This window comes from Ornithorhynchus anatinus, chromosome 9 (genome assembly GCF_004115215.2).
Source record: "Ornithorhynchus anatinus isolate Pmale09 chromosome 9, mOrnAna1.pri.v4, whole genome shotgun sequence".
NCBI classification, from domain to species: domain Eukaryota; kingdom Metazoa; phylum Chordata; class Mammalia; order Monotremata; family Ornithorhynchidae; genus Ornithorhynchus; species Ornithorhynchus anatinus.
Window position 1 is genome coordinate 19641263 of NC_041736.1, and position 27371 is coordinate 19668633.

The following is a 27371-nucleotide window of genomic DNA, read 5'->3' on the forward strand; positions in this document are numbered from 1 at the left end:
ACTTTTTGTTTATTTAGAAAACCGTCTGTTTATTAAAAAACACCCACAAAACCAGATGTCATTGTTTTACCTCTGTTTTTTGTTTTTCTGCTTTAAATCATCCCCTGAAGTGGAGAGAAATAAGCAATTTTATTGAATGGTTGATCACTTGATCTCAGTGTTCACTTCTAACTCCAGAAATCCTTATTTTTCTGCTACTCATGAATTTCCTCCTGTCAAGGTAGCAGTTTAAAACAAAGAAAAAAAAAAAGATTTCTTTCTTTTTAATATGGTATTTTGCTTGACCATTTCAGTTTCATTGTTATCCTACACATGTCACTTAGATGATAAATTAACCAGAATATATTAAAAATTCTTGTTTTTCTTCAATATTCTTTGACTTGACAGCTGATAGTAGCCATGACTATAAATGTGACTTTTTCAGATATCTGATTTAAACTTTATGGAGCAATTTTCTTCTATATAGTGGAACAGCATCAGTTTAAGAAGAAACAGTAGAGCTTTGCATTTGTGATATACAAAACTGATCAAAACAATATGACAGGCATCCATAAAATACTTGATTATTTTTTTTAGAAGGTACAAGATGATCAAGCCTCAAGCATTTTAATAGTCTGCCAGTTCAACCATCAGGAAAGTTAAGTTCCATTTACCACATAGACTCCGTATTCCACCTGTAAAACTAATAGCCAGCTCTTTTGTTAAAAGGCACTTTTGTGAGTCTTTATCTGACCTAATTACCTTGTATCTACCCCAGTATTTAGTACAGTACTTAGCACATAGTAAGCATTTAACAAATGCCATAAGTTATTATTTTTATGATGGTTGAAAGGGGGAAAAATATGGAGAGCTCCTTTCCTGGCCTATTATTCTCACATAAACCTGGTTCCTTCAAACCTCCTCTTTGTCAGTCCCTCCTTCCCCCAGTGCACACTTCCATTATTCCCACCTTGTATATAATGTTAAGTGCTTATGTCCAGTGCAATATACCCATTCTGTCCTCTTTCCTAGTATATACAGGCTGTGTAACTCCTTCTTACCCACTCTTGGTGAACAGTACAAAAGAAATATTTTTCAAATCTTTTTCTCCCTCACTCTCTACTGGTTTTATATATAATGGTTAGGAGTAGGGGGAACCTTTCCCCTGCTCCAGCACCATCATTTTTACTGATTTAAGCCAGTGGTCTCAACTGTATTCAGAGGGCATACATTTCAAGTATGTCAAAGGATTAGCAGAGGTATCCCCCATTTTTGGCTCTTTCCTAGCTCTCCTTTCTCTTTGGGAGTGGGAGACTTTCACTCTTCGTAAATGTCGCAGTGACACAGTGAATCTGTTAGTTCAGATTGGTTTTGGTTGTTCACTCATGATTTGTCTTGGGCTTGGGGTCTGTCAGGGGTTAGTCCAGTAGGGGGTCTATTTGGTGTTGCTTTTGGTTGGTTTGGACAGTCGATTAGTTCTGGGGGGAGAGGGGAGGGAGTGGCTTGTTAGTCTGTCATCTGCTCATTTCTCTTGCATTAGCCTCTTACCTTTGAAACTTCATTAAAATGAGAGTTTACATTAAATTGAAGTGCTAATTAAAAATGGTGTTGAAAATTTTAACATTTTTACGATAACATTTTTTGGGGGGAATTATAGGGAAGATAGAGGGAAGAAAAACGTAATTTCTGTCAAATGATCCAAGCCTTAGTACTTTTGATGTTTGTGGAAAAAATCTTGCTTTTAACCTGGCTTTATTGAAATTCACAGGTATCCTGTGAAGGGGAAAGACTAAGAACCTTGGTTTAAACCCATTGTCAAGTAGGGCAACAATGATAGTGGCTCTGGACTATATCAGGCTTTCACTCTGGACTCTGATTTACGTTAGAAGGGTGAGCTAAAGTGTTGTACTACTCAGTACGATTATGTGACCAAATTGTGACCACACTGAGTAGTGAGTGAATGACACTAGCTCACTTAGCCAACTGTAAATTGTCCTCTCTTTAACTGTTCCCAAAAGACTGGCCTAATTCCTGTTTTCTCAGGACATTTCTCAGTTTATAAAATGCATACTTCCCAATTTCCAGAGATGTGTGAACCAACAAAAACTCCACAGGTTAATTTCCTCTGGACTGTAAGCTCCTTTGGGGCAGGGAATATGTCTACCAACTGTGTTATATTGTACTCTTTCAAGCAGTTACTACAGTGCTCTGCTCACAGTAAGGGCTCAGTAAGTACGAATGATCAATCCCAACAGTCTGTTACAACAAATAGGGTTCCATATATTTAGCATTTCCACAGGAGCAGCTTCTGCAAAATTCATTAAGATTGCTCTCTCTCTAATGTACCCTCTTCTCCATGCAATCTTTATTCTCTGTAGCCCAGGTCAATTTCCTAAAAATCTCATTTTAACCAATAGTTTGGATCGTTTCAGCCATCAAACTTGTTACCACAGTCCTAACAAGTGGCAAAATTGGGTTATCTTCAGTTACTTGAAGGTAGAGGTTGTATTTACCAATTCTACTGTATTGTACTCTCCCAAGCTTTTAGTTCAGTATGCTGCACAGAGTAAAAGCTCATTCAATAAATTACCATTGACTAATAATCCCACTTTCTGATGAAGGTGCTAAGAAACCAGCCAGAAAGTGGGTAGAAGGGGGAAATGGAGATAGAGCTTGTCTATCCCAAAACAGGTTAGTAATTTACCCAATTTGAAAGAATGATGATATAAGCATTTGCTTCAAATCAATGAAAGCTAATCATAAAATAAATTTCATTAGTAGAAATGTGTTTTGTCAATATGAATAAAAATGTATATGGGTCAGCCACTCTTATGTTGAAACTATACTCATGTTAACTGGAAACTAATAATCGACAGAAATGTTTTAGAATTTAATATTTCTTCTGATGTGACCAACATATTTAGTTTAATAGTAGGAATAGTATTTCCCTGTATATCCAATATGTAGCAAAAAGGATATTAAAGTATGATTGATTATATTTATTTTTAGAATTGGAAATCTTGCTTCATTTAGTGTTGAATTAATTGGTAAGATTGTGGTCTTGTATTGTTTTTTAACAACGGTGTATGCATTTCTGAACCATTTGTACAGAATTAAGGAAATTTGAACATAGTCTAAGAAAATTATGATAGATTAAAAGTGCATAACATGACAGTTGTTTTAATGTCTTAGTAACATTTTATACTGTCATTTTGGAGCTAGGAAATTCCAATTTTGTTTTATTGTAAATTCATTTTGGGGTTGAGCAATAATGTTAGTAAGGATTTGCATGTGGCAGAAGGACATATACTTTTATTCCCAAGCCAATAAGCGTAAAGGAAAGTGTAATATATTGCCAGAAGCTGGAGTCTAGTTTCACAAACTGATGTCAATTACTAGAATGCTGCATGGAGAAAATATTATAGTCAGGTTGGGTAAACTTTAGGAGAAAGGCGGCATCACATTCAGCCAATTCACTTGGCTCCAAACCAAAAAGGGAGAAGTCAACAGAACAAACTTTGGATTGGTTTGTGAGTCAGTTACAAAATTTTTGAAAGTCAGCATTTTAATGAAACATATTAATGCATAGGCATGAGCATGTCAGACCTGCCAATAAATGAATAACTGAGCCCTGCTTTTCCCTTTCAGCAAATTGCGCCTTTTTGTTGACCTATTAAATGCTGGTCAAATGGTTGTCTTAATGGCTCTTGAATATTGGGTACTTCCAATTACTGGTGGTTGGACTGATGGGCAGCTCTTTTAAATTTGTGACTCCCTGAATCCTCAGCTACAGAACAATGTGGTATACTAGCACTAAATCTCCACAGATGGAAAAGTAATAGCAGAGACATTTAGAATGGGAGAGGTTAAAGAAATTTACTTTAGTTTTGGTCAGAAACTATTTACAATGTACAGTCAGTTCCATGAATTCATTACTTCCAGAGGAAACCAGTTAGCACCTGAACTAGAGCATGGATTTTCTACTTCTGGTGGAAATATTTGTAGAGTTTCTGATAAATTTATACATTAGCTGGATGAATTCCTGTGTAAATATTGTGGTAAAGTATGTTTGTGAAGTTTCTAAGGCTTGCAGCTGTGCTGTTAGCTATAGATGGTGCAAGTAGTATATAGTAAAACATCTTTTTTTTTTAACCAACTTCTAAGAACCTTTATGGATGTGAGTCTGAAAAATGAATATGACTCAATTTAAAAATATCCTTAAAGATGAAAGCTGATTGTGGTTGTTAACGTGGGATTGACTGTTCTTTACTTGGGTCTGTTGGGTAGCTTGAGGTGGAGAACACAAATATTTCGATGGTACTTTCCCAGTGGCAAAGAATTAGCCATCTGCTTAGGCTCTTACTACCATTATGGTTATAGAGATTGTATTTCATTTTTGACTTCCTCACTCTTAGACCTGGAGCTTGAATTGAAGTATATTAAACCCACTGTATTTAGCTTGTTTTATGGAGGGGAGGATGTATAGCAAATTTACCTAGAGATAAGGGAGACTGCTGATTGATTCAAGTAATTCCCTTATTTAGATTCTTTAAGTCTGACTGAGTCACTTTTATTATGTTGTTCTGATTATGCCTAAAGTAATGAAGCATTTTGTGATTTATATACATTATCCACGAACCAAGTATATAGACCGTGATTTAAAATTATAAAAATATAAAATGTCATTTAAAAAATAACTCATCCTGGATCAGTGCTTAAGTGTTTAAGATGCATGTAGATTTTAATAGATAAAAAAAAAAAATACCATTCATTCAATAGTATTTATTGAGCGCTTACTATGTGCAGAGCACTGTACTAAGCGCTTGGAATGTACAGTTCGGCAGCAGATAGAGACAATCCCTGCCCATTGACGGGCTTAGAGTCTCTTCACATTTATATCAGACTCAATATTTTTTAAATTCTTAGGCTTTAGATGTTTTGTATTTAAAATATTTTTCCAAGTTATAGGTACATTAATCATAAATGAGCTGCAGAAGCCACCAATTTGCTCCCTATATTACTGGAACTGGTACCTATTAGACCTAGTAATTTAATAATAAATAGAGCAAATCTTTTATGTTTCAATTTGTTTGCTAAGTTAGATGGTTTCTAATACGAATAAATGTTTGTTACTTTTTGAGGTAAATAGTTCTTATAGATTTGTGAGAATGCGTACTATATAGTGTTTTTTTTGTTTAAAAAGTAAACAGCAAGCTGAATTTTAATTTGTTGCTGTAAACAGAATAAAGATCCAGTAGTGAAATGAAAAAATGACAGTCCATTTTTTAAACAGAAAAGGGCTAGAATTCTTCATTATTAGATATACAGTATCAACATAATCGATCTAGCGGCATTACATTTTAGCTGAAAATACACTTAAATCCTAGGCCATACAGCTACCACATGTGAGCGAAACATCTTTCATATAGTTCTAAGATGAAATTACCCCTGAATGAATAGCATCTTCATTTATCTTCAAAACCTTCTCTGTGCTACCAGTGAATCTACTCTTTCAACATTCTACAACAAGAATTACATTATGTCATTATAGCAGTGTTCTGCAGCAGTGTGAAATAGATTGGTTTGGAAAATGAACCTGGCTTTGCTATAAATTACATTCACAGGTACAAAGGAATTTGTTATTTTGTTTAAAATAGTCACAAATATAATTATGGTCTTAATTTATGTTAAACTACAAATGTGGCCATTACCATAACTGGATTAGGAACTAAATATGTCATTCTAAGAATGATACCTAACACTTTTCATTTGTAACCTTAGACATATTATTTCAATTACAGGGTCTGCAGCTGTTTGATATAAAAATGAATTATTTCATAGATAGATTTGTTCGTGGTTTTTAATTTTAAAACATGTCTCTTCAATAAGGTGGAGAATAATTCTTTAGTTGTCCTCACAGATTTCTCTTTGTATTCTGGTGAAACAGCATATGAATGAAAATACAAAAACACTTTCACTGTGCACCTCCTCAATGACATTGTATATACTTTAAAATATTTTAGTGAGCTATTACTCATAATACTTCAGATGTAATTATAAACTGAAAAGATGAGTATCTCAGAAGAGTACTTAAGATCTGCTGTATCAGAATTTTTTAATAGTTTTCTTATATTTAGAGTGGTGGCTAACTTCTAATATGGCATTTATATCCATTGGGAAGCCATGTTAACCCACTAAAATGGCTCACCCAGTAAAGATGATCTGTTTTTAAGTTTACTGAGTATGGTTCTCATGAATCAGAGTGTGGTCTGTGAATATCACATTCAGATTCGGTACTTTGGTTTTCAGTAGATGCAGACTATTTCTTGGATTCAGTAAGAGAAGGATTTGTTGCTTATACTCTAGCAACAGAAGGACTGTGCTTCATGGGAACATGAGAGCCAGTAAAATGGTCAATGACATAGGAGACAGGGGAAATAGAGAGCATGTATTTATTTCTATAGATGTCCTCGGTGAGGAGCGAACCATAGCAGCCATACTGACAGGAAAAAATAAGTGAAAGAAAAGTGACTGCAGCTGTAGCTACTGTTGCCACTGTCTGACTGAAATACCCAGTGCAGATCTTATTCAATAGTATTTATTGAGCGCTTACTATATGCAGAGCACTGTACTAAGCGCTTGGGATGAACAAGTCGGCAACAGATAGAGACAGTCCCTGCTGTTTGACAGGCTTACAGTCTAATCGGGGGAGATGGACAGACAAGAACAATGGCAGTAAATAGAGTCAAGGGGAAGAACATCTCGTAAAAACAATGGCAACTAAATAGAATCAAGGCGATGTACAATTCATTAACAAAATAAATAGGGTAATGGAAATATATACAGTTGAGCGGACGAGTACAGTGCTGTGGGGAGGGGAAGGGAGAGGTGGAGGAGCAGAGGGAAAAGGGGAAAAAGAGGGTTTAGCTGCGAAGAGGTGAAGGGGGGGTGGCAGAGGGACTAGAGGGAGAAGAGGAGCTCAGTCTGGGAAGGCCTCTTGGAGGAGGTGAGTTTTAAGTAGGGTTTTGAAGAGGGGAAGAGAATCAGTTTGGCGGAGGTGAGGAGGGAGGGCGTTCCGGGACCGCGGGAGGACTTGGCCCGGGGGTCGACGGCGGGATAGGCGAGACCGAGGGACAGTGAGGAGGTGGGCGGCAGAGGAGCGGAGCGTGCGGGGTGGGTGGTAGAAAGAGAGAAGGGAGGAGAGGTAGGAAGGGACAAGGTGATATAGAGCCTTGAAGCCTAGAGTGAGGAGTTTTTGTTTGGAGCAGAGGTTGATAGGCAACCACTGGAGTTGTTTAAGAAGGGGAGTGACATGCCCAGATCGTTTCTGCAGGAAGATGAGCCGGGCAGCGGAGTGAAGAATAGACCGGAGCGGGGCGAGAGAGGAGGAAGGGAGGTCAGAGAGAAGGCTGACACAGTAGTCTAGCCGGGATATAACGAGAGCCCGTAGCAGTAAGGTAGCCATTTGGGTGAAGAGGAAAGGGCAGATCTTGGCGATATTGTATAGGTGAAACCGGCAGGTCTTGGTAACGGATAGGATGTGTGGGGTGAACGAGAGAGACGAGTCAAGGATGACACCGAGATTGCGGGCCTGAGAGACGGGAAGGATGGTCGTGCCATCCACGGTGATAGAGAAATCTGGGAGAGGACCGGGTTTGGGAGGGAAGATGTGGCATGGGAAATCATCTGGCATGGGAAATCATCAGCCAGCTACAGGGATGGAGAACACCATAGCTTAGTTTTCCCTAACTTCCTGTTGCCGTTCCACTCCACAGATGTTATTCCTTCACTGCCACCGTTCCTGCTATTGGCCAGTTGAGTTGGCATACCACCTCCATTGGGAACCTCCTTGGAAATACTGGTTAGCCTGTCTTGCTACCACTGCCTTATTGTTGTTTCCCTTCTTTTCTCTTGAAGCTTCTGCTGCTCCTCAGGGTACCTTTCCAGTAGTACTGCTTCTCTGGGAAACAGGGCTATGTTGGGGCTTCTGTCTCAGCTCATGCATTTAATCTTCACCTGGGCCTGTCTTCTCCGTAACTGGAGGGGTCTCATACAACCCTGATGATGACAATTCCAATATTTGAATATTGAGATCTACCATTGGGATATCACCAAAATAAGGCGGAAAGATCATTAGTATTTTTCCATTAATGAGGGCAGCACTACTTCCTACAAACCTTATTTTACTTTGACATTTAGAAAGCCCTTACAACCATACTGAGCACTGGGGAAAGTGACAAAAGTTACTGCTTTGGACCTGATCCTTGGCTCACAGGTGGCTCATAGGAGGGAAGAAGTTGGGCAAAACAAGCACCTAGGGAAATAAATAAAAGGATGCAATTCAGTTAAAGAAGATTCAAAGGCAATGAGAAAACTAACTGTACATCACTTCCAGAAGAGAACTGACCTCACCATTCCAGGCCGGGGCACCCTTTGGTCAAGCAACAACTAGCATTCTAAGGTTTAAAAAGTTGAGGCAGTGGAGGAAGAGGATATAATGCCTACATTACAAGTTTAGAGGGAAAAGATCTGTGTATAGCTGTAATTTATTTATTATAGCCACAGTTTATTATATCTGCAACTTATGTCCATAGTTTATATTAATGTCTTTCTCCCCCTCTAGATTGTAAGTTTGTGTGCAGGAGACTTGTCTATCAACTCTGTTAGATTGTCCTCTCCCAATAGCTTAGGTCAGGGATCTGCACACAGTAAGCGCTCAATAAATATGCTTGATTGATTGATTGGATCTGGAGCCCCAGTAGTGGATGGGGGGGAACTGTGGGCAATTTTATTTTTTAAATGTTAAGCCACATACCATTTTTCTATTCTAGACTAGTTAAACAATGAAATGATATCTATTTTAGGCAGTTTTCTGTAAGTAAAGGACAATGTTGGATTTACTGTGAGAGACCATTAAAATGATCTGGTGAAATCCCACCCCACTATGGTCTATACTGAGCTCCAGCTAGGTTGTGAACTGGGTAGAATAATGGCCTGGGAGTCAGAAGAACCTGGTTCTGGTACCAACTCTGTCACTTGTCTGCTTTGTCACCTGATGTGGGACAGGGACTGTGTCCAACCTGATTAACCTGTATATACCTCAGTGCTTATATGCCGTACCCGGCATATCAATCAACTGTATTGAGTGTTTACTGTGTATTGAGTGTTTACTGTGTATTGAGTGTTTACTGTGTGCAGAGCACTGTACTAAGCACTTGAGAGGTACAGTATAACAGACACATTCCCTGCCCACAAGGAGTTTATAGTCTAGAAGGGAAGACAGACATTAGTGTAAATAAATTATAGGTATGTACATGTGGGGCTGAGGGTGTGTGTTAATAGTTGGCACTTAAATATCAATTAAAAAAATCACATCTACTAATTCTGTTTTATGCTCCCAAGTTCTTAGTATAATGTTCAATACACAGTAGGCATACTGAATTTTAATAATTGGTTTTTTTAAGTTTCTGTCCACTGTTATTTGCTATTTAACCTGGTTTCATCTCAAATTAAATCTGCTCAATTATTTTTCTTCTCTGCATTTCCACTTCTACAGCTTTTTGGCACAGAAGTGACTAAAGCCGAAACTAGTATTCAGTAGTATTTATCAAGCACTTCCACTGTGTTGTACATGTGGGTGAGGACAATAAAAGTGAAAGAGAAGATTCCTACCTTTGAGGATCATAAAATATAGAAATAATGTTCGGGCAAAAGTTTTGGATAGGAGGCCTATTTCCATCCAGTAGGCTGGGCTATTCCATTATTGCAAAGCTACTGGACATAGCTGCCAGGCTCAGGGATGAGGTCAGAAGCATTCTAGACTATCCTGGGAGTACAAAATAAACAACCTCCATCCACTAGGCAAGTGGTTCCGTGCAGCCATGTAGTAACCACTTAATATATACCACTTCTACTATCACATAGTTATAAATTCACACGTGCTTCAGTCCAACACCACAGCTTGGTGCTGATCCCAAAAAATGAAGATCAAATTTCTTGTTGTTTGCAGATCCTCTCTTGGTTTGAGACAAGGGAATCGGACATGTCTGCATCATTAAGAAAGAGGAGGTTTAGGATTATTTTTTAAAGCTTGGAATTACCTCATGCAGATGCAGACATAGGTGCCTATTTATATGCAGATCATAACAGCATTTCTCTTTCTGGCAGTAACTTTGCATTGCAAATTCAATCTGCAGTTCACACTCACACCTAAGTCTTTCTAGACCTTATCTCTTTCAAGGTTCCTGTGGCCATTCAATTGTTTGAGATTGCTTTCCTATTAGTGATTGTCCTTTTTCATTTTCAGGCTTATTTTATTTTCTGCCCATGTTTCTAATCTCTCAGTTGTGATTTTTACATTTTTCTGCCACTATTAGTGGGAGTTTATCACTAACATAGTAAAGTAGAACAAGATCTGCAAGACCAGTTAAACCAACCCAATATTTCACACTATTGCTTTTCTGCTCATCTAAAGACATTTTTAAAAATCAATGTCCTTTATGTGTGGCTTTCTGATATACTGTACTAAACAATCTATTAAGGTCTAAGTATGTATTTTGTTCTTTTAATTATACAAACTTGTTAATTGATAGATTATATTTTCCAACAGTTTGTTTATGATTATATTACCTTCCAATTTTTTGGAATTTTTAGCTATTGATAATAGATTTCGAACAGCCTTGCAAATGAGTACTGACTTCAGTTCAATTAGTGAGGGTCTACTGTGTGTAGATCATTGCACACAGTACACTTGGGGAACATATAGGCATACCCAGGTTTTCATCTACCCCAGAATATAACATCCTATCCCGCCTTTTAATGCACCAGCCTCCTTGTTGACCTCTCTGCCTCCTTGTTTCTTCCCACTTCAGTCCATACTCTGCTGTCTGGATCATTTTTGTACAAAACCATTCAGTCCATGTTTTCCCCACTCCTCAAGAACCTCTAATGGTTGCTCATCCACCTCTGCAATAAACAGAAACTCCTTACCATAGGCCTCAGAGCACTCAGTCTCCTTGCCTGAGAAGCAGTGTGGCTCAGTGGAAAGAGCACGGGCTTTGGAGTCAGGGCTCATGAGTTTGAATCCCAGCTCTGCCACTTGTCGGCTGTGTGACTGTGGGCAAGTCACTTAACTTCTCTGTGCCTCAGTTCCCTCATCTGTAAAATGGGGATTAAGACTGTGAGCCCCATGTGGGACAACCTGATTCCCCTGTGTCTACCCCAGCGCTTAGAACAGTGCTCGGCACATAGTAAGCGCTTAACAAATACTAACATTATTATTATTACTTGCCCCCTTCTACCTTACTTCTCTGATTTTCTACTGCAACCCAGCCCGCACACCTTCACTCTCTAGTGTCAATCTATTCACTGTACCTCGACTTTGCCTGTCTTGCCCCTGACCCTTCAGCCATGTTCTGCCTCTCTCCTGGAACTCCTTCCCTCTTCATATCCGACAGATGTTCACTGTCCCCACTTTCAAACACTTTTTAAAAGCACATCTCCAAGAGGCCTTCTCCCACTATGTCTTCATTTTTTCTTCTCCCATTCCCTTCTGCATCCCCCGTGCACTAGGGTTTGCACCCTTTATTCACCCCTTCTTTAACCCCATAGCCTTAATGTACATATCTGTAATTTTATTTAAATTGATGTTGGTCTACCCCTCAAAGCTCGTTGTAGGCAGGGAATGTGTGTATTGATTCTGATATATTGTACTTTCCCGAGTACTCAGTCTAGTGCTCTGCACATAGTAAGTGCCCAGTAAATCTGATTGATTGATATAAGCACCTGAGAACTACAACTCTGTTCGATACTCTACTCTGACTTAAGACCAACTCAGGGATACAACTGTTAAATGGTTAAGTGACAGCGTAGTCAGTGTCCTTTAGTACCATTTCAAACAGGGCTGGCCAGAAGGTTGGCAAGATCATTTCAAGAAAGGAAGGGCAAGAAAATACTGCAAAATCCAGGGACAAAGCAGCTGATTTTGCCTCCCAGAAATCTTTGGGATTAGACCTTAGATTGCCAAGAGTGGAAGAACTCCCTGACCCCTCTGGGGAAGAGTGGTGTTTTCCTCAGGCGGAACTTTGGAAAAAGCCTCATTGAGATGTGCTGCTTTGACTCCCACTTTTCTACTCTGTTTTACCCCGCAGAACGTAACTATAAAAAATTTTCCATATGAGAGAGCTCTCTGTTTAACCCATACCTGTGTAAAAGGGGCTGAGATGATATAATTTGGGGTTTATATCAGTTAAATATTTTAGGCCACTTCCTCAAGCAGATCTTGGGCAGTCCATGTGACAAAACACTAGGTAAGTGATTTCATAAACAGACAATCAAGCTTTGCATTTGTAGCTTTCAACTTCACTGACTTTAAATATCACTCTGAATTATACTGCTTCTGTGACTAATAACTAGAGGTGGAAGTAGACTAGAGAGCACTGGAAAAAGACTGTTAAGAAATTGAGAGATGGGATGGCTGTTCTGGCTTCACTGCAGCTGCAGGTAACTTTACAGATTTGGGTGGGGAACACAGAGCACAGGGTTAAGGGGGATGCGGGGCATAGCCAGCTCAGAGGCACTGGTGCATCCTCTCTCCTCAGTGGTGATCCCTGCAAGCCTTTGATATGGGAGAGACACCAGACTGGGTACCTCGGCAAGGCAGCAGTTAAGAAGGTTGACTGGCTGGCTGGCTGGCTGAATGGGTTGGTGCTGGAGAGGGGCCAGTCGCCCAAGCCATCACTTCTAACAGCACTGCACTCAGTTTCCTGTCACCCCCACCCCAGGCAGTGTTCATTCCTCCCCTCAAGTCCCTCTCTCAGAGGTGGGAGAGAGCATTGCTGGGGAGGCAGCTGAAGGTAATGCCATTAGGCAGGCAGGGTTGCGCTGTGAGGCACCTCTCCATTGCCTTTTCCCTGACCTCTTCCCGCAACCCCGTTCCCTGGGTGAAGGAAGCTTTGGTGGCCTCCCACCTTCTCTCTCTGCCCTCCTGCAGCCTCTGCCCCTGGAATGTTTAGGTGGGAGTTGGGAGTTGTTTCAGGGAGGAGTCAATGATGCAAGTGAGGAGAAGAAGAAAGGAACCTCCTGTCCAAGCAGGGGAGGCCAGTCCAGGCCTATAGCCCTCATGCAACCCGTACTGTGGGCTGGTGCCCCTAACTAGCTGCAGGAAAAATGTTGCAGGGGCAGGAGGGAAAAGCAGGGATGGGTAAATAAGGATTCCTTCCTGGGGGGCTTCTGTCCCCAGCCCGGCAGGTGGAGACCAAAGAGGGGATGGGGTGCCGCCCTGTCATTCTGAGAGCCCGGTGAAACATTATGTCATGAGTGCGGGCCAGAATTTTTTTATTTTTACTTCCACCCCTGGGCACAGCTTGTGGTGTTTGCTATCTTATCCCAGGTTACAGTACTGCTTAGTGCAGTGCTCTGCACAGATTAAGTGCTCAATAAATACCACTGATAATATTCAAACCACATTTTCCCTGACTTTTCTTACTTTTCTCCTTTCTTGCTCTTGTTGAAAATTTTCCAGTATTTTTACCCTCCATTCTAAAAAAAAAAAATACCCACTGTAGGGGTTCAACATGCATTGTTTGATACCTTATCCTTGGTTACCCCAGCCCTAGGGATGCAGTTCGTAACATTTGATACTTTACCTCACTTATAAGCGTAACCAGTCCAGACATTCCAACGGAGTGCTTCAGGGAAGTAAGTCTCTCCTCATCCCACTGAGAGCAAGCAATCATCAATGAATAGATCCTTTTGGTAATAATTGTGGTATGTATTAAATGCTTACTGTATACTTAATTATGCTCACTGTGTGCCAAGTTTTCTACTGTGTGGAAGTAATCAGGCTGGATTCAGTCCCTGGCCCTCATGAGACTCACAGTCCAAGAAGGAGGGAGAACAAGTATTGTATCCCCATTTTGCAGATGATGAAATTTAGCCACAGAGAAGAGACCTACCTAGGGTCACACAACAGGCAAGTGTAGGAGTTGGAATGCTTTCCTGTTTTCATATGATACCTGGCCTCAGCTAAAAACTCATACTATAGGAGGTAAGGGTTAATTTACAATGAAGAGTGAGAGTGCTTGGAACAACCAGACTGATGCCCTTGACATCCTTTCTGATGTTTAGGGATGTGTTACCTAAGTGGAAAGAGTACAGGCCTGGGAGTTAAAGGACCTGGTTTCTAATCACAACTTGATCAGCTGCCTGCTTTGTGACTTTGGGCAAGTTACTTAACTTTTCTGAGCTTCAGTTTGCTTATCTGTATAATAGGGATTTAATGCCTTTTTGCCCTCCTACTTGGACTTTGAGTCTCGTATGGGACAGGGACTGTGTTCGATCTGGAGAAGCATTGTGGCTTAGTGGGAGGAGCAAGGGCTTGGGAGTCAAAGGTTGTGGGTTCTAATCCTGGCTCCACCACTTTTCAACTGTGTGACTTTGGGCGAGTCACTTCTTCTCTGGGCCTCAGTTACGTCATCTGTAAAATGGAGATTGACTCTGAGACCCACATGGGACAACCTGATTACCTTGTATCTATCTCAGTGCTTAGAACAGGGCTTGGCACATAATAAGCACCTGACAAATACCATAATAATAATTATTATCTGCCTATTCTGTGCCACCCCCAATGCTTAGTACAGTGTATGCACATAGTAAGCACTTAATCTATATTTCTGACATTCTATCTCCTTATGGCTCTATTATCCATTAATTTCTTCAAACTCTTGTTGAACCTGTTGATGTTTTTGGACGGCACAGCTTCCTCTGGTAACAAATTCCATATAGTTATCACTCACTGACTGAAGAAATCTTTTCTTTTGCTTGCTTTTAATCTATCGCCTTTAGGCTTCAGTAGGTGCCCTCTCATCCTGTTACTGTGGGAATTAGTGGACAACAGTTCTGCATTTGACCTATCCACACACCTCTGCGATTTTGCAGTGCCTTTTGTGTTTTTCCTTCTGTCTTCAGGACTGGTTTGTTTTCTTTCTGCTTTTATAAAGGCACATCAAGAAATACATTTTGGGATGCTTTTGAAACTCATCAGAAATATTTCTTGCTTTTTGAAATCATAACATTTTTCTTTTTTATCTTTTTAAAACATTTTCCCAAAATTTGATTCTGTGGATTATAAATTTTTATCATAATCTGGCTTCCTCTAGAAACGGAGTCACTCTGTTAGGGTCCAGTTGAGCCTGATGTTCTTAATTAGTTTTTTCTTTTTAATCAATAATAGTCACTTTTCTACATGAATTCCCTGTTTTCTATGTTATAAAATTTTGCCCTGCTTGCAGCCACTTAAGAGAATTTTTAGGTAATCTTCTTTGCTATATCCCATGGCTATATTTGCCATTGTCAGATAATTGCTCCTTCTGATAATGCTATTGTATGATTTAGTGTCTGCAGTAAGTCCAAAGAACATGGTCTGATATTCTAGTTCCCTCTGTTTCTCTTCTTCTGTCTCCCAATCAGCTATCCATATTTTGATTTTTTTAATTTGTCTGACATTTCCCATATTTTAGCCTCTGCAAAATTTGCTTAGTGCAGTGCTCTGCACAGATTAAGTGCTCAGTAAATACCATTGATTATATTCAAACCACATATCTTCCTTGACTCTTCTTATTTTTCTCCTCCTTTTTTGCTCTTGTTGAAAATTTTCCAATATTTTGACCTTCTACTCTAAAAAATAATGTGTTTGGAGTTGCCTATTAATCCTCAAATGCCTTGTATATAGTCTTATTGACCAGACCCTTTATATCTCAGCACTTGTTCATCAAAAGAAAGAGAGTGGTATTGCTTATCCTGTTCTGAATTAGAAGCATTTTGATCTTTAACATCATCATCATTATCATCTAATATTTATTGAACGTCTACATAGGGCGGATGGCACTATCCTGCAGTTGCAAATGGATTTGAGCAGACTTTTGTGCATCTTAGCCAACCCACTTTCAGATGTCTTTAGTGTCTATTAATTTAAGCTTTGATTTAGGCATTGATTGACATTATCAAGCATCATTCTGGTATGGTGTGCCAAGTTTCTGATTAAAATTCTTTTGCTTTGTCAGTCATTTTAATTAGTTTGGGGGAAAAGTGCTCTGTCAAAGCATGACATAAGCACCGGGTGAATGATGCTTTTTGATGCCATAATTAAAATTCAATGGGTTTTCTTTGGATTTAAAAAGAATGAAAAGTAAGTATTGTGATTGTCATGATAGAAGTTCACTTCAGGGTGTCTATCATACAGCGGCCCATAAGACATTTAAATATTATTTAATGATTGTAAAACGTGCTGATGAATGGCATTTGCTCTACTCCCTGTTAGAAGGCATGATGTAAATGACAGGGCCAAGAGCTAAGAAAATCATTTTTATTTGACAAAGAATCCTATCGTATGCTAGTTCAGAATAAAGGATTACACTAATAATAGCTATGTTAACCATGTTTTGAACCCTTTTTTGAAAAGGAAACAAATGAGAAAGTTTGGGTTTGTAGTCTTCTAAAAAGTGATGCCTTTTAAGTTTTAATGTCAATATAAAGTTTTGATGACTCTGAAATGATTACTGTGATGTTTTTATGAATGAATACCAGTGTAATTTAGGCACTGTCTATTATTGAAGCAACAATGAACTGTTCAAAGCCCTTACAAAATCCACTGCAGACTTGTCATAGAAGCATGAAGTTAATATAGTATCCTGCTAAAAAGGGGAATTGGTATGGATAAAATGGACAAAATTAAACCATAGCTTTCAAGAAGAACATGAAAACAGTTGAGAAGTAAATGAATGTAATTTAGAAATAAACCCACTTTGTGTTACAGAAAAGCAGTCTTTTAAAAAAGGTTTATTTGCTATGTACAATAGCACCTGTAGAAGATATTTCCAATTTCCTTGGAATATACTTCAATATATGCAGTAAAGTTAGTGCCACCATTATGTTTTTTATGAGCAGTGCTATACTGCCTTTATGCCACGAATAAAATCTAAACCAGATTCTCTAGCAGTTAGCTTGGGTATGTTTTCAGTGAACTTGTTTACATTCCTTCGTTTAGGTTTATGTAATGCCTAATCACCAGTGACTTTTATTGTTGATTAAAAAGTCATTGGTGGAAAATGAAATAGGAAAAAGAGGAAAACACAGTCCGTATTCGTACTTTAAAACCTTTAACAAAGCCATTTCAGTGTTACAGGAGTACCAAATCATTTTTCAATCAAGCAGAGTCTGTCATAGATCAGTGTAGTCCAACTTACTGCAGTTGGGGTGTCTGTTTGGGGGGCTGGTCCAAAGTGTGTGTGTGCGCGCACGCACGCACGCTCATTTGTTTGTTAGGGGCTGGCCTGCTTCTGGCTCACTTCCAGAGTCTAAGGGAGTTGCCCTCTGGTGAATTATTACTTCTGGGGCCATATCCAACTCTGCTTTCATCACCTCAGAATGCTGGGAAGGAGGCCGAGGCCTATTTTCCCTTCTGTTTTTGGACCACACTGATTGAGTAATAATTCATCAATTCTCACTCCACCTTTGATGAAATTATTTAACTCCTCTCTGTCTTCCCAGCCATAAAATGGAGGTAACTTCCCTTTTATAATGTGCTAAGTTATTTGGAAACTGCTTGCTATTTTTAGAAGTTATGTTTTTAAACAATAATCTTATGCTTAGGGATTGACCTACTTAAAACCAGTGCATGCGTTCTCTCTCTCTCTCGCTCTCTCTGGAAAAGGATAAAGTAACTCATTTCTGTAGTGGCTACTTTAAATAGAAAAACAAAATTATGTTCATGAAATTATTTGAAAATTTGAATAGTCTTACTCATTTGGTTGAACAGCAAATCAATTAATGTTCTTCAAAGGTACTTCGGATGAAAACTCATTTAGTCATTACTTTGTATAGCACACTAAACTAGATTCTCTGGTGAGTTAGAAAGAACATACCTACTTATGAAAATAAAAGACAGAAACCCAAGAACTCTTATATTACCAGTTAAAGCTATTCAGAAATGTATGTGCCTAGAAGGAAAAGGGAAAAGAGTAAAAGATGGACCGTGGGACTGGAGCAAGATTTTGAAACACCGGTAGTTTACATGTGCTAGATGCTTTGGAAGTGGGGAAAGATAGTATATCCTAGTGGATCAGGATCATTCCCTACTTCTTTCTAACATGCCCATGTATGAATGATCCATCCAAGACTGTGCAGTTGAAGGGAGCTGTCAATGAGGGATGAAGGGAGGGGGCAAGTCTTTTAATAAGGATGTGAAGGGATGGAATTAGAAGTGCAAGTGAAAGGGATAGATTTTAAGAGGAAGTGGGAGATTGCCTCTTGAGATACTGCTGGGAAGGGAGGGGTAGAGTCAGTGGGAATCGGAGTTCATTTGGTAATTTACCTGTGGGTGGATGAAGTTTTCAGGATTGAATAAGGAAGGAGAAGAGAAGAACTATGATGTTTTAGGAGATGCCCAAAGTTGGTTAGGGAAAAAGAGGAGCCAGCAAATGAGATAGATCATTCAGAAGGTAAGAAAGCAGAGAGGTCTAGAAAAATAGAAACAGAGAAAGGCCTTTTTAGTTTGCATAGGAAGGATGACTTCCAAGAGAGCAAAAGAATGATGGGGGATGTAAACCAAATTACAAAAGGTATATATAACCCATAACTGTAAAAACCTTAATATTGGTTCTTTCTCCTTTATTTGTGAATGGCATGTGTCTGTTAGTCTCTTATGTTCATGTCTCTTACTCAATTGTACTCTCACAAAAATATATACATTGAACATTAAAATATAATAGTGAATTAGTTGTAGGTAATTTACATTGTCTCTCTGGAATGTAAATGGTTTACTCTATCTGCCTAACTGCCTGTACTGATTAACTGTAAAATGGCAGTTCGTTTAAATTTGGGGAAAAAAACACCAAATGTATGCTTCTTTTAGCTGGCAAGGTATTTAAAATATTAATAGACCATCTCTCCCTAGATTACTAGATTTTATAATATTTACAGAAATAATTTTTATGTCAGGCATGCTAGACTGTAAGCTCGTTATGGGCAGAGAATGTGTCTATCATTCTATTGTACTCTCCCAAGTGCTTAGTACAGTGCTCTGCACACAGTAAATACTCAATAAATACAATTGACACTGACTGACTTCATTTGCTTACTGTCAAAGGATACTGTAAAATATTTCAATGTTCCATTTTTTCCTTTATTTTTCAGGCATTTTTGCGAATGTGCAAACTACGTGTCAAAGTGGTTTGTAGAGCAAATGCAGAATATATGTCTCCATCTGGTAAGTGTGCTAACATTAGGGGTTTTGTTGCAATTATAACTAGCATAACCTGTGTCAAGCCTTGCTAAAATAATATATCTTTTATTCATTTTTAAACCTTTCTCTGAAACTTCAGAGCATTTGGAGCTACAAAATTCTCATTTAACCTAAGTGGTTGCTTACATTGCCAGTGGAACTTTGGGGAATACATGACTGCCCGAATGTGGATAATATGTAACTACCATATCTTTTTCATTCCTTCATATTCTATGTCTTCCTTGGTTCCTCCTATTTGCCTTATATAAAACTCTGTCTTCAAAAATTTTGTGCTTATTATTGTAGCCCTGAAATAGACGTTGTGGATGGGGAAACAGGCTGAAAAACAAATAATTTAGCCTAGGCTCTGTCAAGATGGAATTTATTATTGGGGGTTTCTGGCTCTGAATCCTGCCTTTATATTTGGAGATGACTTGAGAAGGATAGAAAGAAAGTGTGTGTGTGTTTTCCTCTGTTATCACTCCATATATTTTTAAAAAATATATCTGCCTGACAATTGAACACAAAATGGGTTAAAATCTAATGAGGATCTACAAATGAGTAACACACATAGGTGCTCTAAAAATGGACAAATTATAATCACTTTTCATTTTTTAACTCCATTGGGTGGAGTTTTCATTTTATAACTCTACTTAAATATATCATTTGCATAGCGTAGTGGATAGAGCACAGGCCTGGGAGTCAGAAGGTCAGCGGTTCTAATCCTGGTTCTGCCACTTGTCTGCTCTGTGACATTGGGCAAGTCACTTAACCTTTCTCTGCTTGTTACCTCATCTGTAAAATGGGGATTGAGACAGAGTCCCACGTGGAACAAGGACCATGTCTGTCCCGATTTGCTTGTATCCAACCCAGCACTTAGAACAGTGCCTGGCACATAGTAAGTACTTAACAAATACCAGATTTATTATTATTATTATTATTTGGCAAAAACCAGCTGATGTAAACTCATATCCAGTGTCTTCTGGGAAACACATAACATCCTGTCACTGTAATAACATCTGGGGAAAGACTGGTGTTAAAATTTGTTCCCTTGCCAAGAATGACAATAAATGAGCTAAAGTGAACAAAGCATCACACACGCGCACATGTTTAGAATTTGATCTGAATACAATTTGTTTGGAAATCTATGAATATAGACCTGTAAATATTCTTTTGAAAATAATTTGCTCATACATAGTTCAGCATCAGGTTCTGGTCCTCTAGGTTTCACTTGCATTGTACTAAATTTTTATAGCTTGTGAAATGCATCTCTTTCTGGGATTGTGATTACCACCTTTGTTATCACAGAATTTAGGCATTTTGCCCAGAAAGATAACATTAAAAATGGTTGGAAACCAATATAGATAGTTGTGCTGAAAGCAAACATTTAAATCTAGGTTCTGTAAATTTGGTCATTGGACACAAAGGGATGCCAAGAAGGAATCCAGGCCTCACCATTTCCTAGGTAAAACTCCCCCTAAACCATCTTGCATGGCTGAGTATCTATCTTCTTTTCACTCTCAAAGATGACGTTACAACCTGTCTTAGGATCCTGGTCTTGAAAACCTTGTTCAAAAGTTTGGGAGATCTTAAAGTAGAAAGTAGAACTTACTTGCCTTGTTTTGCCCAGATAAAGATTAGGATCCCAGATATTCTCTTATGAGAGCACTCAACCTATGACCCTGTATTAGTGTTTCCAGACAGACACAGTGATGCTTCTCTGGGGGACTGCTATATGCCCAAATTCTACCAGAGAAGCAAAACCTACACCCGCTTTCATTTCAGAAATAGCTAACCAGGCAGCAGCCTTCTGTGATGGGCTGAGACTTTAGCAAATGAAATCTCCTATTTTAAATTTCAGAACTTCCAAGCACAGTCCTGGTAACTAGCTGATCTCAGAAATCTGAGGGAGGATAAAGAGAGTTGTGCCTTTGGAGGTACAAAGGGAATATGCCATTTCTGATCCTTCAATGCAAGGTGGAGGTTTCCCTTTTATAGCCCCAATTATATGGGCAAATGGATTTAATACATGGATTAATGCAAACATTAGCAATAGTTCTGCCATGAGCAAGGTCATTTGTGCACGTGTGGTATATGTGCACACACACATGTGTAGGACTTCATTTCCCACCAGGAATAGCCCATTCAAGTTTGGTGCCCAAATGATGATGAGGTACATTTCATATGAGATGCTTTAAAAGATTCCAAAGTTCCAGCTCTTCACTCTTAGATAGTTTTCATTTATGGAAAGGTGGAGGAAAGAGGGATTTTCAGTCCTGGAATTATATGGCAGTTTTCTAACATATGTCTTAAATTTAAGAAAGGAAATGTAAAGCTGTATTGATTATAAATAAGAAATCTGTATCTTTTTGGTTTTTTAAAGTGGAGTTGCGGAACACCAAAAGATCATTTTTACATTTGGCAGTGTGGAAGTGCATTCTAAAAATCTATTGAGTTCTTGCTTTTCAAAAAGGCGTGCATATCTTTTGTAATACATTTTATCGTATGGATGCAGATGAGGCTTTTGTTGGTGCATTGGATCTCATCCATTACCCTTAGGCTGACTGTGAGCTAGAGAGGAGTGAATCTATTGAAAAGTACCATGACGAAGCCTGCTGTTAGTGTGAACTCTGTTTGAACTAAGTCTGACAGCAAACTTCATCCATTGGGTTTGGGTAGACTTTCTTGCCATTTGGTGAATCTTTTACCTTTGTATGTATGTGCTAGAATAAAATATAAATATTTACTGAGATGAATCTTTAAAGGAGGTCTCTTTTGCCAATCCAGGCCACCCTTTTTTTGGAGGACACCATGTTGTAATCAAATTAATAAATTATTAGGTTCTGGAAATATACTTTTGTTGCCTAATGTTATTGACTAGTTGTATATTCACTAAAGGGAAAGTATATTACAATATTCAGTATGTATCTCTGACAATGTAAAAATAAAAAGGCTCCTTTGGATCTCTAATATATCATTTCTTTTTTAACGGTCCTGCCAGGTTTTCGAAGTTCAACTGCTGATTTTTAAAGTTGAGAATGAGTTTGCTCGATAGTAATAGGAAAGTATCCTCTTTGTTAGTTTGTGGTAATTTACATACCATAGATTTTATTTTTAACAGCTACGATAAATTTCCATCACTTCTCAAAGTTAAACAACTCTCATATTTAAACTAAACTTCCACAAGTAACAACTTAGTGTTAAGGATTATGGAATCAGACATTTTGCTGTAATTTTTATTAAAAAAAAGCTCTTAACTGCCTTGAAATGCATTGTGTTTTTGTGAATAGTAACACATTTTGATCTATTAAAATATGTCTACACATTTTTCCTCAACAGGTAAAGTCCCTTTTATTCATGTGGGAAATCAAGTAGTATCAGAACTTGGTCCAATAGTCCAATTTGTAAAAGCCAAGGTAATAAAAAAGATATTAAATACATTTGATCACAGTTATGGCTAAATAAGTCATTAATCATCCTTTAGCCTGTCTTAACATTTACATTGATTTTAAACTAGTTTTATGAAATGTCAATATAAACTAGGGATGAAATTTTTCTAAAGTATTTGTATTTTGTTCGTAATATGAATTAATGGCGAGAAGTAGCTTGATTTTTATTAAATGGTAAATTTTTTCAAACTTATAGTTTACAAGTCTTTTGTAATTATAAAAGTAAAATGCCTTTGTTTTGGATGCTTTCAGGAAGGATTTGTGTTCTCTTTTCCCCAGTTGTGCTTAGTTTTGAACATAAATAAAATACATTAAATTGTAGTATATTGGATACCATTTTTATAAAGCACACCCTTAACCCATATTGGTACACTTGCTATATCTTGGCTATAAAGACATTCCTAAGTCTTGAAATTACAGAGAATACAACCTTTTGCTTTGTGCATTCGATTATCTTAAATGCATTACTTGTGTATTTAGCAATTTTTGGGTATGCTGTAACAATCAAGCATATTGAGCACTTACTGTGTGCAGAGCACTATATTAAGCATTAAGGAGATACTATATAAGTATAGATATATCAGAGTTTTGTCTTCAAGTGAATGCAAGAATACAAGACTAATGGCTCATATTCTTTTTTGCAATATATAATTTAAGGACGAATTCCATTATTGTTCCAAACCATTTAAGTTTGTGGATATATCAACAGTTATATAGATAAGGCATAATATTTAATTGTTTTAGTTTCATGATTTCAGGAGGTTCAATAGAATGGTGATAATTTCCTGTAATGGGGAAAAATAAATCTCCAATTGACTTTATTACATAGCAAAAGAAGACTGTTTTATTCTTATCTTTTCATATGGAGGATTATTTTATTAAAAAAAATTAGGAATTTGAGTGGAAATGTGTTGGCAAGGTATGATATATTTAACACAAATATGACTGGCTACTCTTTTATTCCTTCTGTGATTTAAAAAAAAAAGCTAACAGCCCAAAACTTTATTCCTCTTAGGGCTATTCACTTAGTGATGGGCTGGATGAAGTCCAAAAAGCAGAGATGAAAGCCTACATGGAATTAGTCAATAATATGCTGTTGACAGCAGAGGTAAAGTAGACAATAAATTGTGTCAATTTTGTTTGAGGTGTTTGCAAATAAGCATGTTTCTTAAATGAGAGTATTGGGGGGGGTTTTGTTTGGGTTTCCATAAGGACTTAAGATATGTAGACAGTGTCAGATTTTAGAGATAAACATACTGACAAGTAAGAAATGTTTTGAGGAAAAATGTGCTTGAGTTTAGGAATAGACTCAAAGCACTTAGTATGTTTAAAAATTAGCAATACACAATAATCATCTGCTCAATAGGGAACAATGTGGCCTAGTAGAAAGAGCATGGCTGTGGGACTCAGAAGCCCTGGCTCTAATCCTGGCTCCTCCACTTGTCTTTGGCTTAAGTCACTTAACTTCTGTGTGCTTCAGTTACGTTATTTGTAAAGCGCCCACCAGGAGCTCAGAGTCTCGAGGGAGACACTCATTCTTTATCCTCAGAATGTTCACTATCTAATGGGGAAGATAGACAAATTCTATTTCCAAATAGTGGGAGGCAGGGGACAAAGACATTGAGCATTTTTCCTTTCCCTCACTTATTTATAAGATTGTTAATTCTCTTATTTCAAATTCATGTGGTTCCTGTACTTTATGTCCCATATTTGGTCCTACCAACTGTCAATTTTTGAGTGGGGACAGAATAACAGACTGGAATCAAGAGTTCCTGAAGTCTTACACTTTCATGGGGATCCATCTCTCCCAATGCAATACTCTTTCAAATTCTGATTGAACTTCATACTGATCTCTCACTGCAGTTGTCATATTTGAATGGGATGATACATATCTTTTTACTTTATGGGAATGTTGTGTGGCTTGCTTAATGCACACATGCATATTACTTTTAGTTCCATAGAGATGTGCTAAAATAATATGAAGCATTACTTTTTATAAGATATCATTAAATTTAATGCTACTTTATCCAGGAAAAAAAAACAAACCCAAATGTGTGGCTTGTTTTAGTAAAGTTGGCTAATAAAATTAGAATGATAGGAAGTAATTTTGTTTATATGGCCTCTCTTTGGTGTTCTAAAGTTTAGCAAGTGTCCCTTTGTTTCTAGTTGTATCTTCAGTGGTGTGATGAAACTACAGTAGGGGAGGTGAGTGGTTCTGCAGCATTTATCTTAATTAAAATTTAATGAGAAAACACTTTTGCAAGTCCCTGCTCATAAATGAAACATTGTGGTTCATACCATTAGTGATATAGTTTTTCACTTACTTTAATTTTGCTTGCACATACATTTTAGGGAAGCCATGTGTCATTGTTTGAAATAACTGGTTGCAAAGTACATAAAAGTTTATATATTTTTAAAGGGAATGGTTTAAAATTTTAATTATTTTAGACTGCAAGCTATGAATTTTCAAGATTAAGTGTTTCTAGGCTAACACTTAGGATCTGCTATTAAATCAAATAGCTGGCAAAATGTTTCTTTTGGAAATTGCCTTCATTTATTGGAAAATACCACTCAGTCTCCTTTTAAATTCTTTTGATCAAGATCACTCGCTCTAGGTATGGGTCTCCCTATCCTTGGCCTCTGAACCACATTTTGGCTTATCAGAAGCAATGGGAAGTCAAGCGCAAGATGAAAGCTATTGGATGGGGTGGCAAGACTCTTGAACAGGTCAGTCAAATGGGAAAGTCTGGCAGTCTCCCTTTTTGGACAAAACCTCTCTGCAGATATAAGAATTGACATATTAAAGCAATTTAAAATCAAGAGGTCATTTAAAAAAAAAGTTTATTCCTCCAACTCTGAACACTCAGGGTGGCTTTTTAACATGTAACACTGAAATTGTATATTGATTTTTATTTTATTAACTTAACATGAAATTTAAACAGTATATTCTTTTCACTTGGGAAAACATTACGACCAGTTGGCAGCCTTTCAACTTTTGCAAGTCAGTTCGAGACGGTATCCTACATAGTAGAGAAGAGAAAAGGTTTTGTGTAAATAAATTTAATGAACAATTCAGTGGTCATGATGCAGTCTTTAAAGAGGATATAATTCTTTTATCAGCTAATGTGAAACAATGGTATGAGTTTGTGAAGCAGTTTTTAATGAGGTTCTCATGACACCTTACTTAAATCAATTATTTTAAAATGCATATTTCAAGAAGAATATGTACTTTTATGTTCTTTTGATCAAGATCACTCACTCTAGGTATGGGTCTCCCTGTCTTTGCCCTCTGAACCACATTTTGTTTATCCTGATTTAATTTTTCAAATTAAAAAAGTTTACCATAAGATAATCTTGTAAATTCCAAAGTATGGTTGCATAGTTATTAAAGGAAACTACTCAAATATTCTCCCAAATGTGATCATATTCTTAAATTATTACATATACAAATCATAGATATGGACTTCAGGCTGACCTAATTCTAAACCGTATTTTGATCTTATGCTTCTGGGATCTCTTGGGCATTTTAGGTTTTAGAAGATGTAGATCAATGCTGTGAAGCGCTCTCTCAAAGACTGGGAACACAACCGTATTTTTTCAATAAACAGTAAGTAATTTTATATAATATGATTGTTCTAAGACTAGTATATTGTATAAATGTAATAGTCTATGCCTAATGAAAATTCAGTACTCCCTAAACTGTTTAATTCATAAAATTATTTCTCTGTCTCATAAAAAGGAAGCAAGATCAGTTACTGAAGCTGTGACTCTCTCCCTTTCCTTGGCCTTTGAACCACACTCTAACTTATCAGAAACAAGAAGAGGTCAAAGTCAAGATAAACGCATCAGACATTTCACTACATTTAGCAAGCAGCTTGTGCTCTAGATTTATTTTTAAGTCCACATCGGACTGTTGCAGGGTAATAATCACTCAAGGATCCAGTTGGGAAACTTTCCCACACTTTTGGACCTGATTTAGTGGCACAACTGCTTGAAGATGTAGAATGCAGGGTTCTAACCACTACATTGCTCCTAGTGATTTTTAAAAATGAGATGTGCAGCAGGCAGATATTTTAACATCTGCCGCACCCCCAAAACACACACTCTCTCTCTCTCTTCTTGATCCCCTGAAGGGCAAAGAAGCCCTTAATAGTAGTTTCTATATAGACATTGGGAGGTAAGTTATTTGTACAGCTGAATGCAGTGCTTTCAATATACCATGAAAGCATTTCAACCATTTTCATCCTATTTTGTAGCATTCATTCATTCAGGTGTATTTATTGAGTGCTTACTGTGTGCGAAGCACTGTACTAAGCACTTGGGAGAGTACAATATAACAACAGACACATTGCTTGCTTACAGTAAGCTCACAGTCTATCAATCTCTGGTGTTTTTATGGCCCATTCATTTGATATGGACTTTCTGTTATCAGGATTATCTAGTTGGGGAATATAGCAGGTTCAGGAGCAAGGGCAAGCTCTGCTAGCAGTGATTTAAAAATTATATACTCATATTTATATCAAGTGCTTAGTACAGTGCTTTGCACACAGTAAGTGCTCAGTAAATACAATTGAATGAATATCAGAGTTTGCTATTGTTCCTGAACCTGCTGTACTCCCCAACTAGCTATATCTATGTATCTATATGTATTTCACTGTGCCTGC

General features: G+C 37.8%; 1 protein-coding gene and 1 long non-coding RNA gene across 2 annotated transcripts in view; one reads left to right on the plus strand and one right to left on the minus strand.

Moving 5' to 3' along the window:
• Positions 1-27371, plus strand: part of MTX2 (metaxin 2) — a 55872-nt gene that overhangs the window by 22597 nt on the left and 5904 nt on the right. Inside the window, exons 4-9 of the mRNA XM_001515158.5 lie at positions 19171-19243; positions 22598-22674; positions 23723-23815; positions 24874-24912; positions 25309-25434; positions 26238-26314. Of these exons, the coding sequence (XP_001515208.2) occupies positions 19171-19243; positions 22598-22674; positions 23723-23815; positions 24874-24912; positions 25309-25434; positions 26238-26314 (485 nt within the window). The remainder of the gene's footprint in view (positions 1-19170; positions 19244-22597; positions 22675-23722; positions 23816-24873; positions 24913-25308; positions 25435-26237; positions 26315-27371) is intronic.
• Positions 25532-27371, minus strand: part of LOC120638607 — a 77885-nt gene continuing 76045 nt past the window's right edge. Inside the window, exon 3 of the long non-coding RNA XR_005660345.1 lies at positions 25532-25727. This is a non-coding gene — a long non-coding RNA (uncharacterized LOC120638607). The remainder of the gene's footprint in view (positions 25728-27371) is intronic.